This window comes from Tympanuchus pallidicinctus, unplaced genomic scaffold (genome assembly GCF_026119805.1).
Source record: "Tympanuchus pallidicinctus isolate F22 unplaced genomic scaffold, pur_lepc_1.0 scaffold31, whole genome shotgun sequence".
In the NCBI taxonomy this organism is placed as follows: Eukaryota; Metazoa; Chordata; class Aves; order Galliformes; family Phasianidae; genus Tympanuchus; species Tympanuchus pallidicinctus.
The window spans coordinates 6,868,259-6,887,472 of NW_026294749.1; the positions used below are offsets into that span (position 1 = coordinate 6,868,259).

Consider the following 19,214-nt stretch of genomic DNA (forward strand, 5'->3'; position numbering starts at 1 on the left):
CATCTGTCTCAGTTAGTTAGTATATTTTCTCTCAGAGAAAACAGAGAGAAAATATTTACTCGATGTTCCTGTTTCTCTCACTTATTGGTACAATATTTTCTTCTGTTCTGCTTCTCAAATATATTCTTCAGCTCTACGACCCTGATAGTTGATGTACAAACGATTCCCTCACTAATTTAACCAGTAAAGTGCCTCCAGTGCATACACTTTCTTTCATATATGGTCCCTGTAACTGTCTGTCACTCCAAAATCTATGCATTGTACCACCATCATAATGGTAATTAGGTTTTGGGGTTTTTTTTTCTATGAGTGGGCAACTGTTTGTCATCAAGCAAAAATGAGATGCCCATGGAAGACAGCTATGGTAGAAAACTTCTTCATCCTCACAATTAGGTGTTAGCCATTCACAGTGGATTTGTCCATTTTGCAAAGTAGATACAAGTTCTGGTTTTCATCTGATGTGCAACAGCCTACAAAATTCCTTTGGGCAACAAGAAATGTCCTTGCTAGTCCTTTAATTAATTTAAACACTTAAAACAGCTTTAAGCTGGTTGTTCCTGCTTGTATTTTTGCTGTACTGAGAAGAATTTAGTATTAGTGACCTGGTGAAATAATCCTTTGTTAAGGCAAACAGTTTTCAGGTAAGAGTTATTTTATATACTTATTTCCTCAGTTTGGGGCTTTTTGTTCTCAGAGTGAACACTAAATAAGCACAATTCTCCAATATGATGCTCCTTTAATAGAGAAAGTATATGATGCTCTGGGACAGTATTAACAGGAATGTTGTGTGTAAGAGCTGGGAAGTTACTGTTCTACTCTGTTTGACACACATGAAATTTTGGCTTGCATTCTACCTCTCATCAAGGACACCCCATTTTGACAGGGGCAAATAATTTGGAACACACCCAGAGAAAGAACAGCACAAATGACAAGAGAATGCATGAATGGGAAAGCAGCCCAAAGACGAGTAGAAACACATTATTGAATCTTGAGAGAAAAGGAAAATGAGATTGACTTTTAAAGACTTAAGATGCTGATACAGCAATGACTGTGATGACTGCCTTCTCCATATCCATCACAAGTAGGACCAAGAGTGATAGGCTCAGTTTCCCTCAAGAGAGATTTGGCTTTATATTGGGAAACACTTCATAAGGACAAGTGGAGAAGCAAGGTCCTAGGGCAGCTGGGCAACCACTTCACAGAAGAAGCTAAGAGAAAAGGTTGGATGTGTTTCTGCCATGCCTCAGTTTTCCTCTTACTTAACGATCTGAACCAGCTCACCAAGGGTTATCATGCAGACTCCAAAGATGATGCAAGAGCAAGCAGAAGCAGAGGATGAAAGCATGGAGAAACAGGGGGTCTCCTTTTCTGGTAAGAACACTGTCACAACTAAGACCACTGTGGCTCTGGGCAGCCTGGTGTAGTGGTTGGCGATTCTGCCCATGGCAGGGGGGTTGAAACCAGATAACCCTTATGGTCTTTTTCACCTCAGGTCATTCTATGATTCTATGATGATGACCACCAGCATCTCTACTTTCTTAACAATCCTCCGTCGCAATTCATGCATCTTTGTGCTGTCTTACAGTACGGGGATCCCGCAGGAAAAGAGAAAGAGGAGAGAAAGGCACCTGATTTGCAATTTCTCAATTTCTCTCTTCCATCAGATGATGGCTCAAGACATCCCTCTGCAGCACTTTGACCTCATCAGACAGCAGAGCAGTGCTCTCTGCTACACTCACAGGGAGCAGCAAAGGCAAGCCCACTATGCTAACACACGTGTTGGCACTGAAGAAGTTTAGGAAACCAGCAGTGGTTGTGAGAGACAGTTGGAAGCTCTCCTTTTTATTATATGTTGATTTAGAAAATCTGATCTGCTAAACTAGTTATTTTTTGTTGGGTCCTCCTCTGTTGGAGGAGATAGAGAAAATACTGAGGGGCCTGTAGATCAAAAAAAGTTTGAAAGTCTCTAGCAAAGCTGAAAATATGGGAACTTTTGGAAATAAGTTAAGAGATAGGGACAAGTTCAGATTTCTGCTCTGCTTGATTTATAAGGGCCTGAAGACAAGTTTCTTTCTCACTGGAAGAGTGCTGCCACCACCAAGAGCACGAAAACTGTTTGGGAGTAAGGCTGCCTGCCTCTTGTTTTGTGAACAGTTTCTCTCAGCTCATGGATCTATCCTGATTTGGAAGAGGAAAAAGGAGAAAGAGAAAAAAGTAGAAAAAAGCAGAAAATGAAAAGAAAGTAATCTGTTGTAGTGTAGGAAGGCTTTTTCTCCTCCCAAGTTTAATAATGACACTTGTATAGAATTAATTAATGCACGTGCTGTGTTTTCTATACAAATCATTGTAGATCTCTAAACGTATTTTGCCATACATTAACCCAATTTTACATAGCAATGCATTTTCAGCTTATCCTAGCTAGAAGGTCACTGTGTATGTTAACTGGGTGCTCTGTTAAGGGCCATTTATAATTGCCATGCAGATAACTTCTCAAGACAGATAGTTCTCGGTTAGTTCATGCACATTCAGAATGATAGTGTTTAACCTTTTGGTTTTGGATATGAAGTTTCTCTTTTCTTTGCATGTACAACCTAGAAACCAATTGCTGGCTTGGAAAATGTGTGGTGAAATCTTTCCTTGTATCTGTACTATCCTAGAGTCTGCTGGTGACTTCGTGTGTTTCTGCCAAGGCCAGTTTGTCCATGAGTGGTAAAATGATGGTAGAATTTCTGCTGAATAACAGAGCATGTTTACAAGAGCAGATGAGTTCCTCACGACACATATTTATACAGCAGATACCAGAAGAAAGCTTAGCTTGCCACAGAATGCAGAGCCTGCCCTTTGCCTATGACACTCGGTTAGCTTTCCAGATGACTTCCCTCTCATAGCTGATAGACGCTGACTTTGGCAGCATCATTAGCGATAGGCTGTGTATCATAGCTAATCGTATCTGCTGAAAGGCTTTAAAGTCTTTTCACATCCTCCTCAAAAAAGATGTATTTTTCCCCTCTCATTATTTTTACCACTGGTTTCTAGTCCGCAGTTCATTAAGCAAACTTTCAACCCTGTTTAGGTATGCTTTGTCTAAAGAGAACAGCGTTTGTACAGGACCAAATTCAAAGACAAAGTTTTGCTTCCTTCTTTAAAGAAAACATAATAATTAAGCTCAGATTGACACAGATCAAAACATTGGCAAAAATTGCTGGAAACACTGACTCAGGTTTTTTTTTTATTTCAATTAACAGTTTCTCAGTTTCCTGTATAAACAGTGAAAGTGTCAAAAATAATTATCTTGGAGAATAAACTATTTTACTGCAAGATATGGAAAACTGGGTGTAACAACAGTGGTGTGTACTGGTCTGCCTGTTGGTGAGCTGAACTGAATCACAGACATGTTTTTTCTCTTGGTAGGAAACCTGTTAGTACTTATTTTTCTGTTCTTTTAAGTATTAATTTACTTGTCTAACAACCTCTGTCGTGGAAAGCTCTTAGCTTACAAGTTTAGTAAGAATAGAAGCATTCTGAGTGGCAATTCTTTTATTTGTAGAGTGGGAAGAAGGATATGGGACTTTCAAAATCATCACTTTATTAACAAAAACACTTGTTTTTCTGAATTTTTTTTCCAGTCATTTGACTGAAAAGCCCTCCGTGGGTCTTTTGGTCACTTAGGGTATTCAGCTTGGATTTGCTTTCTTTGCTCTGACAAACTCAGGTGAAGCTGACCTAATCATAAAATTGTACATTCTTCTTTTTGCTCATGAACTTTGGCATTTGACTACAGGGGAAAAGGTTTCTTAAACGTATGTTGAATTTTGTTTGAAATGTTGGCACGCTATCTTGTCTCCCACAGAGAATGATGAAATTATAACATTTTCCTGTTTCCCTCTTCTTTTGTTTCCTGCCCTATGTTGTCAGTTGTTTCCTAGGATACATTTCAGGTTCATGAGTTTAAACTGAGATAAACAGTCCTCGCTGGATGTTATTTCCACTGTTGGGTAAGACCACATGGAATTTTCACTTCCAGTACATGTTATTTTCAGTAATTTGTGTTTGTTTATTCAACATTATATACTTGCTGTGCCCTTGAGAATATAAGTGAAAGCAAGTTTCCTAGGGCTAAGAAGATGGGGTCGGTTAGAGCTGTTGTTCAGCTGTAGGTTCCAGCTTTGCTGAGCTTTAAGGCCATGAATATTCTCCCCAGAGCTGCTGAGATCACTCACACGCCTAACGCGTGCATTTCAGTTTGACTCAGCTTGACCCTGTTTGACTCCACAGTCAAGGAAATGATGCCACGGCTGACCATAGCTGTTTGTTTCTCATTTGTCTGCATTTACATACCCTCTGTGTCTGCTTTTCATTAATATGTGAGACTTTAGCAGGGGATTTTCACAAACATTTACCACTGGCCAAACTAAATTTAATTGGGCTCAGTTGGACACCATTGAGTGCTTTTGAAAAAGCACTTTTTTTCAGGCAAATTCCCAAGAGTGCTTGTGAGCTGAAAACCATTCATGGTAGATACCCGTGTTTGTGTCTTCTCATAATAAAACTAAATGGCTTCCTGTCACCATAGACACTGTTTAGTTTTATATACTCCTCATAACTTTCTGGATCCCGGCATGTCCTCTCCTTTCTTGGCTTCATCTTGAGATAAATTCCCTCTTTGGATTTATTTTGCTAAGATACTCTCTTCATTCAAATGCCTCCATTAAAATCTTTTTTTGCAGTTTGTCTGCATACATTTTTAATTCTTCTCTGAATCTCCTCTTTTTTTCTTTTTAATTTTGGAGTGGAAAAAGGTTTAAGCAGCATTGTTCATTGAGATATTCATTAAGATATTTAGCAACGTAACTGATTTTCTCTGAGTTGTCAGCTGTCTCTTACAATCTTGGCCATGAGAGCATGCTCAAGAACTCACTATTCAAGCTCGCATAGCTAGAGTAGGAAGTACGAGGAGCCCTATTATGAGCACACATGGTACCAAATTAATGGGAAACTACTGCTCAATTCCTGTCCAGTAGCACTCTGCACTGAACTTCAGCTACTGTCTGTGTCTCCCTTTCCTGAGCCTATTCATGCTTATCTTTAAAGGCATTATTTTTTTCCATGTTTTTTTTTGTACACATAGGTAGTTTGGGAGCATGTTCGGATGAAACATCAGACCAACTGTATGATCAAAGGTAAAGCAGTATCAGAGGTGACATTTTCTGTAGGCATTTTTGCAAACAAAGTCCTGGCTGAATATCTGAGTCATTACTAGCAAATGTTTTGTATCAGTGTCAAAGACAGAATTTTAATTGCATTTCTGCCTGGCATTAGATGCATAGTCTAGGAGCTGATGCTGCACCGCAGATGGAAGCTGACGTGGGACTGAGATGACATCCTTCATTGCAGAATACTTTCATCCAGATGTTCCTTCTCAGGGTGGGATATGGGGGCTGCACCTGTGCACACCAGAATAGCAGCAGCCAGGGAGGATTCCCTGCCATAACATGTGTCTGTGAAACACATACTTTCTCCCGGAGGAAATGAGCTTATGTCAACAAAAATGGGAACTTAAAAAAAATATATGTAGTGCTGGGAAAAGCAAAGCATCTTTGCAGTTAAACTGTGTGAGGAGATTAATGTGTCATAGCCCTCATGCACACATTCTTCTTCTTTGCCAAAAGCTGAATGTGACTGGATACCTATGAAGGTCCATAGGTGCCAGACGGCTTAAAATTGAGATTCTATGAAATGCAAACAAATTGAAATGTTTGTCTCTTGTATAAGTAACAAGAATTATTAAGCATTAAATACCAATTGCAAGAAGAATTGTTTGAGATGGCCAAAAATGAAACTGTTTTTGTGTACACATTTGGAGCAGGAGTCTAATTGGAGTGGCTTGGACAAGCAGGTTCTGCTCTACACAGTAATTCTGTATGCCCCAGGCTGGTCAGTGTCACAGCAGCTTCCTCAAGTACTGAACAATATAATCATCCACACAGATACCCTCATACATGAGTAAGAGTGAATTGCACGCATACACCTCATTTTCTTTTCCAGGTGGAGGTAAACCATACTCTTGCAACACAACATTTTTGTTGGTGTGGCTGTGTCCACATAGGGAAGGCAGTGGTTTAGCTAGGTACAAGGAGCTTGTAGACACCAAGAAGCTCCAAGATGAGAAGAAGATTGTCAAGTCTTGACCCCGTTCTTACTGTCAGAGCACTCAAGTCTTTGACTCCACAGTATTTCCTTCTTACTTTCAGTTTCACCTTGGCATTTTAGCTTCACCAGAGCAGAGTTCAAAGGTAGATGACGTGGTTTATGTTGTCTACTTTGTTGAGAGTTTGCCAGGTGTTTTTTTTTTTTTCTTTGCCTCTGTTTATCATTTTGCTCCTTTTAAGTCCTAGCTATTATTCTTACAAGCTCTTCAGATCAGTAACTATTCATAAGTACATGTCATTAAAATGCCTACGGTACTAAAATGCTGATTTTTTTTTTCAAGAAGGAAGGGGGTAATATGGCTACGTAATAAAGTAGGAAAAAGATAGCTAAGCTAAAATTAGCCACAACCTAAAAATAAAGGAAAACGTATTGTTTTAAAGAAAATTTGTGTTTTACAGGAATTGTGACTTGTAGACAAAAAAAAAAAAAAAAAACCAAAATAAAATACAAACCTCCTTTATGGAAACACAACTATAGTATTTCCATTTTTGGCAATGCATCTGCTCAACATTGATGTATTTTTGAGTGATCTCTTCTGACCCAACATTGCCCTTTTTTGTTCAGCATCCAATTCCATCAGCCCCATCAAAATGTGGTATTCCCCTAAACTACCATTAAGTTGAATAATACATGCATATGATTTAATCCAAGCTGTCTCCAGCAGTTAGTGGTCTTCTGGAGAGTATCCAGATACTGCATGAAAAGAGATAACTGGGAAAGAAATAAACAATTTTGCTTGACAAATGGACCAGTGTATCTTTTGTCCCAGCCATCTTAGTCTAGTAAAAAATCTTGTTCAAATACAATTATTTTCTTGGAGACATAAATCGTAGTTTTTTCTTCCTCTGTGATTCCCAGAGCTTGGTACAAAAGCAGCATTGTTATCCCAGCCAAACAGGAGATGGAACTGAGGCAAAGCCTTTGGGTTAAACTCAGTAGTAAGCTATAAGAGAACCCCAGGTAGCTGGAAGCTATTAGTAAGATTCTTTTCTGCATTAGCCATCTTTTCTGCAGAATAGGAAATGTTTCAGCTGAAACTGCTAAGACTCGCCTAAAATGGAAGCTCTGGATGATTCTGGCTATGTGGTGGGAAGGCACTGACACCTTCCCACTCTGAGAGCAGGGAGTGAGAAAAATAAGTGGCTAGTTCATTTTTGCAGGGAAAGTGCTGGAGCATCACTGTGGACCGAAGAAGCTTTATATTCCTGAAGTGATTTTGTGTGCTTGTTTTTTAGGCTCACTCTTTAGTTACATAACAACATATGCCTTCCCTATTTACCGTGTTAAAATAGGCTGAGATAAACTCCCACTGCAAATGACACAGCACTGACATATACTGCTGATACACTGATGTCTTTTTCCACCAAAGTCAGATAGCTGCTGCCTCAGTCTGCTGCAAAATGTCTGTAATCTCAGAGCCATAAAGCACAGCAGTGTGCGAAAAAGTGTTTGCTTGGCAATCAGTACCTGAGAGATTGCCCCTTAAAATGTTGGTAGCTCCCCAGATCCTCCCAGTGAGTATTTTGGATTGGAAGAAAGAAATACCTCAGCTAAGGCTGAAGACCTGAATGCCCGTTGGGCTGGAAATAAAGCTTTTTGTAATGCTAAAAGAGAGCTTTTTTTTCTGGAGGGCACTGAAGATTTATTTCCAAATCTTTATCATGGCATTATTAGAATTTTTGCCTCTGGCAAAAAGAACTTTGCTACACACCTCACCTGCTTCCACAGTGAGGAAGAAGTGGTATTTCTATCAAATACATTCTTTTGGAGGGTTTATCAGATTTTTTCTGAGATGGACAGTGCAGTGCAGTGCACGTTGCGCTCTGGTGAGTGATGTGCAGATGATTTCTAAGAGGCCCCATGATGAGAAAGTGTCCCAAAACACACGGATTGACAATAGCAGAGATCAGTCTGCACTCATGGCAGATGTCTTACACTCAATAGCTAAGGAAAAGAAAATTTACCACCCAGAAACTGTCAAGCACAAGATGTCTGCAGTGTATTAAGAGCTTTAGAAATAAAATACCAGGTTGTGATAGAGGTTTGCTTTATGTGAAGTTTCTCTCGTCAAAATAATTTTGAGGAAGAATTGTTTTCCTTTTTTAACACCCGTTTTTGACATTTCTGAAATGGAAAAGCTTTTTGTTGTTGTCAAAATGACTCTGTTATGAAATGTAGATGTAGGTAGGGTAAGGAAGATGTTATAACGAACACATTTTAGGAGTTCCTGCAAATAGTTCTACCTCATAAAATAAAACTGCAAGTTCTTGCAGCTCCTAACCTTCCGTGTCATAAACAAATGTGGAAATGGAAAGGGCAAATTCTCAGCTGTGTGCTGGGATTAAAACAAGAAGCAGAGCCTATCTCCCCTCACCACCATCCTGTACCCTCCCCTTCCCCAGTACATCTTCTGCTGTGAAGATTTTAACATTCAGCAAGCCGACAATACCCAATTCTGGACCTAAAGCCAGTATGATATTGAAGACAAAAGGAATGTTTTCGGGATTTAAGAAGGAACGGTGCCCTTTTCCATCTATTAAGAGGTTTGCTGTGGTGCTTAAGAGCCCCAGTGCAGATAGATTGGTGGGCAGAGAGCAGGTGATAAGGTTAAAAGTGCACGATGGCTGCTGTTTATCAGTCAGATATCATCAGTGCGGACGGTGCCTGTATGTGTTTGGATTCCACACACATACATTCAAAAACACGTATCTCAACCAAAGGGCTACTCAAAACTCTTAACAAATTTACCTTAAAAGCACAGCTGAGCTGCTGCAGTGGGTTGGGAAGGGATGCACTGAAGAAATGAAGTCTGGAGAGAAGTGAAGCTGAGGCTTCTGTGCGCTTATTTCATACTTTCTGGCTCCTCCAGTTCAGTCTAGCTCTGAACCTCTCCCTTCTCTCCCCCTTCCCATGAGGCCTCCCTGACCTTACAATCCACTCACGGTTTCCATGTTGCTGTCATCCTCCTTACACTTGACTGATGAGAAATATGTGATTATTTAACACATCATAAAAACAGCCAGAGCAAATGAAGGAGAAATCTGGAAAGTATTTTTAGAAATCTGTAAACAATCATTTCGATTCAGCTATTCAAAGCTGTGCACACGTTAGCTTATTAGCTGTTGAGCTGTCAGATGTTCTTTGGTTCTTTCACCTTTTTAAAATAAAATTAAGAAACACTTTGTTATTCTCCCAGCCATTTTGTATGTCACAGACTTCTGTTTGCAGAAACAATTTCTTTTTCGAGCTACAATAAACAGAGAAGGTTTTTCTTCCCTGTGACTGCACATCATTTCATTGGCTTCAGAGGTTTGACAAGCAATGATTCACTGACATTCCTGGTGTGCTAAAAGGCTTCTCAAGGCAACTTCAAGCACATGCATCTGTTTGTTGTGTACAGCTCAACATCAACGTCAGATAAGCAGGAAGGAGGAGGTGAGAAAGAAGAAGCTGTAAAACTTTTCTGGAAAGATGCCCAACGCAATGGTGGGATGCACATTGCCAAGGCTGTCTGCTGTGCAAGAGGCAGGAGTGTTTGTTACTCACCATGGTGTGATTTAGCCACGTTGGAATGACTCCATCAAGGCTTTTGGGGTAAACCAGCTCTCGGTTGTAGGTGTACAGGATCCAAAAGGAAATAGAAACAAACTGGAAACAAAACACAAGAGGGAAGACATTTCAAAAGGAGAGAAATGGAATTGATGGCATTTGGGCAGTGCTTTCGTTTTCGAGAAGGTAAAATATCTCCCATATGAAAAATGGTGATATTGCCAGATAATCTTATGTATCTCACATGTTACAACGTAAAGAATTTACACTGAGGTGCAGTGTTCTGTGCTGATAATGTGAGAAAACTCCTTTTATAAACTGACAGCACTGACATTTCTGGGGAATGTGTGATTAACTTTAAATGTTTTTTCCCTTTGCAGATGGGATTTTTTGATGGTCCAGAAGTTCTCTTTGAGGGATTGGCTGTCAAGCCACACTGCTTGGTAATGAAGTAAAAACAGACCTTTCTAGAGCAGTTCGCCTAAAACTTACTCTACCTTCACTTAATTTCTAAGCTTAATTTCTAATTTTCAGGTGCAAGCAACATGGTGGGCACCCATCTTTTCCAATAAAGGAGGACTTACAGCGGGAGAACTGAAAAGGAGAAAACAAACTCTGGTGTCAGCAACCAACATCTGGAAACTGATTTGCAGTTTCTTGTCCTGGCTTTGTAGTTGGGCATACATTGTGTCTCCTGGAAACAAGCTGAAAGAATGTGACTGTGTTATGCCTCTGTGCTGGTGAAGATGCATGGGGGATAGGACAAGTACATGGTGGATGTTGCTGTGCAGGGAAGATAAATAAGCCTTCTCTATCCCTGGCAGAATTTCTTTAGTGAGCCAGCTGGCCGAGCTGCTTGGGGACAAGATTTAAGCAGTTTCTCAGCCCTGTGAGATTCAGAGGTGATTGCAGGCTTCATTCGCACGCAGTGGTACCCATGGGTTCCAACACTCAGCACCAGACAAACAGTGCTGTCTGTGAGGGAGTAGGTGATCCACGGTGAATCTAATGTAGACTATGACAATAATTAATGTCCTGTGAAGCTGTATCTCTCTGGTGCTTATTTTAAGTCATGCTGGAATTGGAGAAGGAGGTGTGAGGCGTTGTTGTCTCCCAGGCACCCTCTCATGTCCTCTTGGCCCATGCTGCCCTTTTGAGAAATGCCATAAGTGGATCATTCCAAAGCTATTTGGAACATAAGATTAACAGAGGGGTTATACTTCACCCTTTGGGGTCAATCTCTGTTCATTTGGGGACAGTAACCCTGAAGTTTTCACAAGAAGCTTTGTATTCAATCGTGGATGCTAAAGGCTTACACTGTCTGCTCTTCTAGATGGTCCAAATCTGTTTTCAAATGGTAAAAGAAGGTCTGCAATCCTTATTTCTTTGACATGTGTGCATGTTTTGCTATTCACATCTATGCAAATGTTATTTGTATGTACAGAAGTTACTTACTGTGGACACTGGGAAAGCCAGGACACTGAAAAGAAGGTCTCTGCTGGAAATTACGCACTTAGCACATCGCAGTTCCTTAATTAGCCTCAGGACATCAGCCAGGAAGGACACCCCATAGAAGACAGCCTGCAAAAACTAAAGTAATTACATCTAATGAGGAAAACTCATCCAGCTTTAATTAGCATGTTCCTTACTGAACTCCATTCTTGCTCTTCAGGGAGCTGTTTTGTTCACGAGCTGCAAGCCCGCGTGAGGGAAATAGCTTTGGGCTAAATCTTTTTTACTAACTGAAAGTGATTAAATAAAGTAGTTTGGGAGATAACTTTAACGGTATCTCGTTTAACAGACTAAACAGAGATGTGTCGTGTGATTCGGATCAAGGAATGGAAGGACATGTTGAAAGCAGCTCCATCGCGCCTCGTATGTTAATTGTTATGTTCAGTGTGTCTGAGCAGGAACAGAAGTAAACAAAATTTAGCATGTGTCAGGAGATGTTTCCTGTAAGGGAACTGCTCGATAGCTTCTCCCATGGTTTAGTCAGTGCAGGGTCTTCTCTCTGGGTACTCACAGAGCAGCTGACTCCAGGGCTGTACGAACCAAGGAGCTCAGAATGCTCCAGTAAGAAAACCAGCTGCAGAAGTCACCAAACCAGAACCTCTGTTGCTTAGCTCAGGGGGATTGAGGGAAGGATTTCAAGTGCTTGGAAGCAGAGATCCAGACTTTACTAACGCTGGGTACATTAAAACATAACTAATGAATTTCAGAGTGCGTGTGGGATCTTTCTTACAAATCATATGCAAGGTATGAGTGTAGGGCTGCTAAGGGAAGATGGTAGGAGGATTTTGTAAACGATCAGGTAAGTGACACAACAGAATTCTGCAAATTGCATGTGAAATTGTGTGTGAAATTGTGTATGAAATTGTCAGAATATTGTGGTTTAAGCCAATACTGCTTTTTCTGATTACTTTGTTTTCTCTCACAGTGCTATCACAGCAACTCATGCTGAACCAGATGTGTCAGACACACAAAGCCAAGCAGAAAAAAATCTCCTGCTATCTCGCATTCAGACAGCTGAGTCTGGTTTGGTTCTGTTAATTCATGGGGTGGCCTCTTCTTTCAGGCTGCAGCGGACCAAAGTGATGCAACATGGGGAAATCAGTCTACAGCAAATTCTGGACAGCTACTGATGCTCAAATGCTGTGTTACAGCTTTCAGGATGAGATCTCTTTTGCCATGATCTTATTCTGAATCAATGTTTATTTCAAGAGAAGTATCTGAAATTGTTGCTGATTACTTCATTAGTTTGTGAGGGAGCTGAGAAGGGTGGTGCTTGGGAGGGGACAGAATTAGTGCAGCACTTCTCCTTCCAAAATCCCTGTTATGAAAAGGATTGAGGGAAGGAAGGACTGATTTCACCATACCCTTCTTCACAGTAGGACTTCTGCAAGCTTTGATAGAACATTTTAGAGACCAAGATGCCTTGCATGTGGCCACTCAGGATGAGGTCGCATCACCTGGTTCAGCTGCAAAACCTCATGTTTCTTCTCTAGAGCATGAGGTGAACAGCTGCATTTTTTATATAAAAATGCACACGTGGTTTTGTTCAACTCCAAGGTATCTAAACCAGCTGGTTCCCAGCATAAGTTCATACAATCATAGAACAGCTTGGGTAGGAGGGGACCTCAGGGATCATCCAGTTCCAGTCCCCTGCCACAGACAAGATTGTCACTCAGTGCCAGCCAGGGCCCCATGTGACCTGGCCTTAAATGCCTCCAGGAATGGAGCTTCTGCAGCTTCTCTGGGCATGAATCTGAGTCCATTTGGGGATTCAGACCTCCAAGTCATGATTCTGATACATAGAAGTATGTGCCAGGGTGCAGTGTGCTTAGAGCCATACACATGCTCAACCCAAACACATATCCGAGTGCTTGGCCTCACCAGGACACCAAAACCAAGTCCTTGAAGAGCTAAGAAAAGCCTGGTAATAAACAGAAGCTCTTGCTACACCCTGTAGAGCCAGCAGTAACTTTCTGTAAAAAGCCTGAAAACTGAGCATGAGGGTGGTGACAATCTGGTGACACATAGTGACTAATGACCAATAAAGCAGTTAGGGGAAGGCATGGTTCCCAGAGGATGGGGCTATTATTATCTCGTACGTGTTCAGCCTTATATTAGTCATAGGACAGAGATAGGCTTCTCCCTCCCCATGACCCTTCAAAATTAATTAAAACAAACAAATCTGAAAGGAAACACAGAGTTCCAAAACAGCCATGTCAGTCTGTGAAGTATTCTGTCTTATTTAGGGGAGAAGAAAGTTATCTTCTGAATGGAAAGTACTCATCCAAATATGTAGCCTGATTCATTTCTCTAGCTGAGCGCTAAGAGCATCTCCTGGAGAAGTTTGAATCCTGTCTCAGCAGCACATTTTATGTACTGCTCATGGCTCAACCTATGTCCGTTGGAGTGGATTCAAAGGGTATTCAGTTACTTTGTGGTCATCCTGTATTTTCAGAAGCAATGGAAAGACGTACAAATAATTTTCAGAGCAGAAAATTGAACCTAGCAAGAACCATCCCTCTGACAGGATGAGAAACAGTGACTTAAATCAGAGCTCCCAACTTGCACTCTTTCAAACTTGGTCTTATTCCTGTAAGAAAAAAGTGTATCCAAATCTTGCAGCCCTTCACTAATGGACTAGATGACTTCTAAAGGTCCCTTCCAGCTCAAATGATTCTATGAATGTTGAGAAATGTTGGGAAAATGTTGAGATTTGAAAAATAAAAATAAAAAAATCGACATGAAAACATGAAATTATCCCATATGTCCTGTGAACTTCCCAAAGATTGGAAGCATTCAGAAAGCTAACAACTAACCCAAGGGAGAGAGTAAGGATATGACAATCCCTTTTGGAGAGATGTTGCTTTCCTTTGCAGACCCTGCGCAGCTCCATGGTGCAAGGTGCTGTAGAAACCCTTCATTTGCCAGATCAGTTTTCCAAACTAAGAGTCATTGTGACAAAGGAAAATTGTAATTTTTATCCACTGATCAAAGGGGTGTTTCTGTTCTGGCATGATTCACTTTCACATGTAAGACCAGACATATATACATACTGAATTCTCAAACTTGTAGAAATAAACTGGGCTCCAAACTGTGCCCTGAAAGGGAAACAAATCTAATCATTTGGACTGACCTATTAGATATAACAGTCCACATTTAGTGCAGACACATGTCCCTTCACACATCTGAAAGATAGGTGTACTGAATGAGAGGTCAACTTGGAAATATGTAAAAGAACTTCCACAAGAACTGAAAATATTTCGGTTATATGAGGCAAAAGCATAAGGGCTAAAATGGAGCAGGAATGCAATTAATAGTTTTTGAAGGTGCAGTGTGCTCATTGTTCAGTGATTTACTAATAGATTTATGGCAGAGAGCAGATTTTCATGAGCTCAGCTATTTCAGGCAGTGAATGGTTCTGTTGGTATTCTTCTGTATCACAGACAAATAAATACAAAACTAATTTTATCTAACATTTCTGCTTGTTCCCTAGTCGGTCAATTAACTCCTTTAGTGGAAAATCCACTTTGCTTTTTTTTTTTATTTCAACAAAAATATTGTTTCCCTTCTGAATCTCGATTGCTACGATCACTAGATAGATAAATGAAAGTGAAGGAAAGTAAGAGCTGCAGCTCTCCTGGGAGCACCACATGTCTGGCAAGGCATTGTGCACAGTGCTCGAAGACAACCGTATCTAGAAGAAATTCTTCCAGCATCCCTCCAGCAGAGCTGGGAGTCAAACTGCATTCCCATCTCCTGGAAATCATCATCCTTCCCCATATTTCCATAGCAGACCAGAGTGAGCTGGCCACAGCAGCTTTCTGCTGGATTGAATTTAGTGCCTTTTTAAAATGCAATTCTGAGCTGGTAGGAGGAATTTTTGGGGAAAGTTTCCAAATGATGCCAGATGCCAGGCAATCATGGCCCGGCAGGAAAGACATAGAAGAGCTGAACCAGAGCTCTGCACGGCTCTGGGGAAAGCTTCAAGGGCACAGCTCAGCATGGCAGCTCCTCTGCATCAGCACAGCGTGTTGGGAGCCTCTCAGCTCTTCCATGGCACTGTGCTTCATGGCACCCCAAAGCACTCCTGGGCCTATTCCCAGTTGTGCAGGAGCACAGCACAGTGGTTGTTTGTGGGCACTGGCGTAGGGAAGGAGCTATCTGGGCAACCATTGGTTTTCAGGGGATGCAAGGAAATGCAATGCCAGGCACGTGCACCTTAGGGGGGGCTCCATCCCATGCGGCAGAGTTGGGGTGTCAGGCAGCTTCTTTGAGGCAGAAGGGCTGCCAACCATGGAAGAGGAATTTGGACTCCCTGCATTATTGCCACCTTTTCTGTGTCAGAGCAAGGCAGCCCCTCTCTACCTTCCCGCTGGCTGACAGCTCCATTGTAGAGTTTGTATCAGATCAATGCGTGGTTGAAGACTGGAGATGAAAGACTAGAGAAGTGGAGCAAGGGCCTCAGCTCAAAGAGATTTAATGGGATATGAGCTGCTCAGCAGATTCATAAATGAGCTGGGGAAGGGCATGAATGTGAAGGTGGCAAAGCTTTGTAAGTCTTTTTCTATTTTTTTTCTGTGGAAGCTGAGCCTGACTGTGAAATTGCCAAAGAATCTCAGGACACCGGGTGCCTGAGAGATCAAATAGAAAGGCAGAAATCAGTGTGGGTAAATGCAGTGCGGAGTATTTCCGGATAAAAAGCATCTTCAGTTATATGTTTTGAGATGGTGGGCTCTAAATTAGCTATGGCTCTTCAGGGAAGAAATGTGGAGCTCAGTGTGGACAGCTGCCTCATACTGCTGGCTCCTTGCTCAACGGTCATCAGAAAAAAGAATCAGTTAAGACTTTTTAAGAAACAAACAGACTGGGAAACAACTTTAAGCCACTGTATACATATGTGTTCAGAGCTCAACCATTGCAGTCTGTCCTACTTAGCCCTTCATGAAACTAGAAAACATAAGGAGAAAGGCAACAAGGAAGTTTTAATGAAAGTATTGGCCCTTTGTGAAGAGAGATGAAAAAGACTGAGACTTTCAGCTTGAAGAAAAGAATAACCAGGGGAGGAAATCTCGTAGAGGTCTGTAATGAGTAGCAAAGAAAAAGTGAACAACAATGGACAATTGTAACATAGCAGTAAATGGGAGCCCAATTCATGGTGAAAATGAAAAGCTCTTTCAAAATGAATTGCTCTTTCACACAAGGCATTGTATTGTGGAACCCATTGCCATGGGACATGGGAGGAACCAGAAGTATAAACAGGTATGATTTTCGTTTATAGAGATGAGAAGTAGGCTTTGAATAAGTATTAGATATCTCAGCTTAGGTTTACCTTCTGGGTACGTCTGGGTGCCGCTGGAATGCAAGCTGAGAGGGCAGAACTGTGGAAAGATCATTTTACACCTCCACATCATCTTGTCTTTGAGCACGTAGCTTTTCCCTGATCAACCGCTGGATACTAAGTTCAAGGGAACCTAAATATCCATTCCAATGGATATTTCTGCTTCCCAAAATGCTGGGAGAGGGGCACTTGTTTTCTCAATCTTATGCATGAAGGGTTTGTGGCATACTGGGGTGGTAGGTCTCAATATAACTGTGTCTGGGGACGCAGGATGGAGGTGCTGCTTTGACCGAGGGCATGGTTGGAAAAACAGAAGCATGGCTGGTGCTTTAGAGGGGACAGCTTTAATCCAAAAAAAGACAACGGAGAGGAGCTGGGCACACAGGGAGCAGCTTGTCTAGGACTTAACTACAGATGTTTTAGGCTACTGAAAGATGTCCCTGCATGAAGTACTGAATATCCATAAGGTAGTTGAATCCTGGCCATTTGATTGTTGGCATTTCAGAATAAAATAAAATAAAATAACATAGAAAATTTCACAAAAAAGTCTAAGTGTACTGATAAGAAAATAAGACAAAATAACAACAAACCACTCATATGTCATCCTGACTGAAGCAACGCATATGTCCTCATCCTTCCATTTGGTGCTTGCCCACTGACAAGGACCCTGTGGCTCTTTGAAGCCCAGGCTGCTATCAGCCACTTTGTGTGCCATTAATTTGGTTGTGAATATTTCCTTGAATAACAGAAAAATTGAGGCTGGAAGGGACCTAAATTTCCCAAAATCCCTGAGTGTGTGCAAAAGCCCTGCTTGGAGCTGGGGACACCTTAGGCTTCCAATGAACACTGCAGCGAGGTGTCTCCTTCTGAAGAGTAAAAGTAAATATAAATACATCCACTGCCAGGCTTCCCACTGATGCTTAACTCTGACTGTCACATAGAACAAACAAAAGACCAAAGGGACCTCCATCCCTTCGTTCACCTTCAGGTTAACTGAAATCTGTCACCTGCAGGAACCCTCTCCCTGTGCTCAGCTTTTCCACCCCACTGCTGCCGTCATCACGAGTCACTGATGAACATTTTGGGCTGTGAAAAAGTGCTCAACCTCAGAATATCTCAGGCACTTTCATTTTATGTCTGCTTCATGTAATGTCAGCACAATAGGAGAACCAGAACGCATTACGGTCTACATTTTTCAGTGTAATTTTTGGAAATGCAGCAAACAGCATTGACAGCACTATTAAAACACATGTAATAATGTCACAAGCATCTCTCTGTAGGCTGGAACATCCTCCCCTTGTGTTCTAAACTGACTTCCAAACTCTGAACGCTCAAATTAGCACTATGCCATGCTTTTTTTCACCCTATCTTGAATTTATAGGAAATGCAACCTACTGAAGAGCGGAAGTCAAATTGCAAGCAGCATGATAACATTCATTGCTGTTGCTTAACTGTTAGTTAAGGTTAGATTGCATGCATCAGTCCTTCTGGACATACTCTACTTTGTTCCCCTCTTCTCACTGGTAGCACATCTTTCACAAAGAGGCAGCTTGCTGTGGAGTACTCACTTTTCAGAAGCCAAGCAGCTTGCCAGCCAATGCTCTTCCTGCATAAAACCTGTGACTACATTTCACTGCACAAGCACAGGCACCCACTGAGCTCCCTTTGGGCTATAAACCGTTAAAGGAAGCAGTTTAACAGCAGCAAATCCACCAGCTGCATATGTCTTGAGGCACAGACGGCAGACAAACAAATAGACATATTGGTATCACTGTACAACACAATTTGCTTACCAGATTGAGGACTGTCAAATATTTCCACTGCCCACCGTAAAGGAACACTTCAGATGGCCGTTCTTCTGTTCTTAGATGTGTGAGTGAATAGAGGACGAAAAAATACCAGGCAAGAACAAGGCAATGGTAAGCTGCGAGAGTAGAGATTTCCATGCTTTAGCAAAAAGCGAGTGGTAATCAGTCTGAAAGCAGCTTTTCTTTTAAGGCCCTCGGTAGCTGTGCATGGAGGCAGCAGGGAGGGAGGGATTGCCGCCTCTGAGCAGACTCAGGCCCCTGTGCCACTTAATCACGTTGGTAGGAACATTCACAATGCTGTGAACCTTGCTTCTGTTTTTCCCCTTTTTACTGCAAAGAGAGGCTGGAGGGTGAGAGAAAGAATAGGCTTACTCCCTGGATTTAAATGCCTTGCTCAAGATTAGCAAAGATTAGTTGCAGAGTTACATAAGTTTTTTGGTGGTTGGTTGTTGTTGGTTTTTTTTTTTAATGTGAAAGTCTGGGGGGAGCTTTGCTACTGATTTTGTGTAAGTGGCTGTGATGCAAACAAGTGAGTGAAAACAGACATTCTGCTCGCTTGTAGCTCCAGGTATAGGCACATCTCTGATTCATTTTGAGCAGCCTTTGTGACTGCCTTCCCTTGTGCCAAAGGGAAACACAGTGCTCAGTGAAACTGAGTTGTTAATAGGCTGGGGAGGTGGGAGGGAAGCCGAGAGGATTAGTAGGCAAAGTTTCTCTGAGTTGAAAAACACCGAGCGTTGACATTTTTTATGGGAAAAAGCTGGAGCCCTTCACATAGCAAACCCTGGAGGGGATGG

The 19,214-nt window shown here is 41.5% G+C and overlaps 1 protein-coding gene across 1 annotated transcript in view; it reads right to left on the reverse strand.

Annotated features, from left to right (window-relative positions):
* ADTRP (androgen dependent TFPI regulating protein) overlaps positions 1 to 18,807 on the reverse strand; it is a 30,251-nt gene extending 11,444 nt beyond the window's left edge. Inside the window, exons 1-3 of the mRNA XM_052697843.1 lie at positions 18,403 to 18,807; positions 11,215 to 11,349; positions 9,757 to 9,858 (exon numbers count right to left, since the gene is read on the reverse strand). Of these exons, the coding sequence (XP_052553803.1) occupies positions 9,757 to 9,858; positions 11,215 to 11,349; positions 18,403 to 18,555 (390 nt within the window). The 5' untranslated portion in view covers positions 18,556 to 18,807. The remainder of the gene's footprint in view (positions 1 to 9,756; positions 9,859 to 11,214; positions 11,350 to 18,402) is intronic.
* Positions 18,808 to 19,214: the final 407 nt, after the last annotated feature.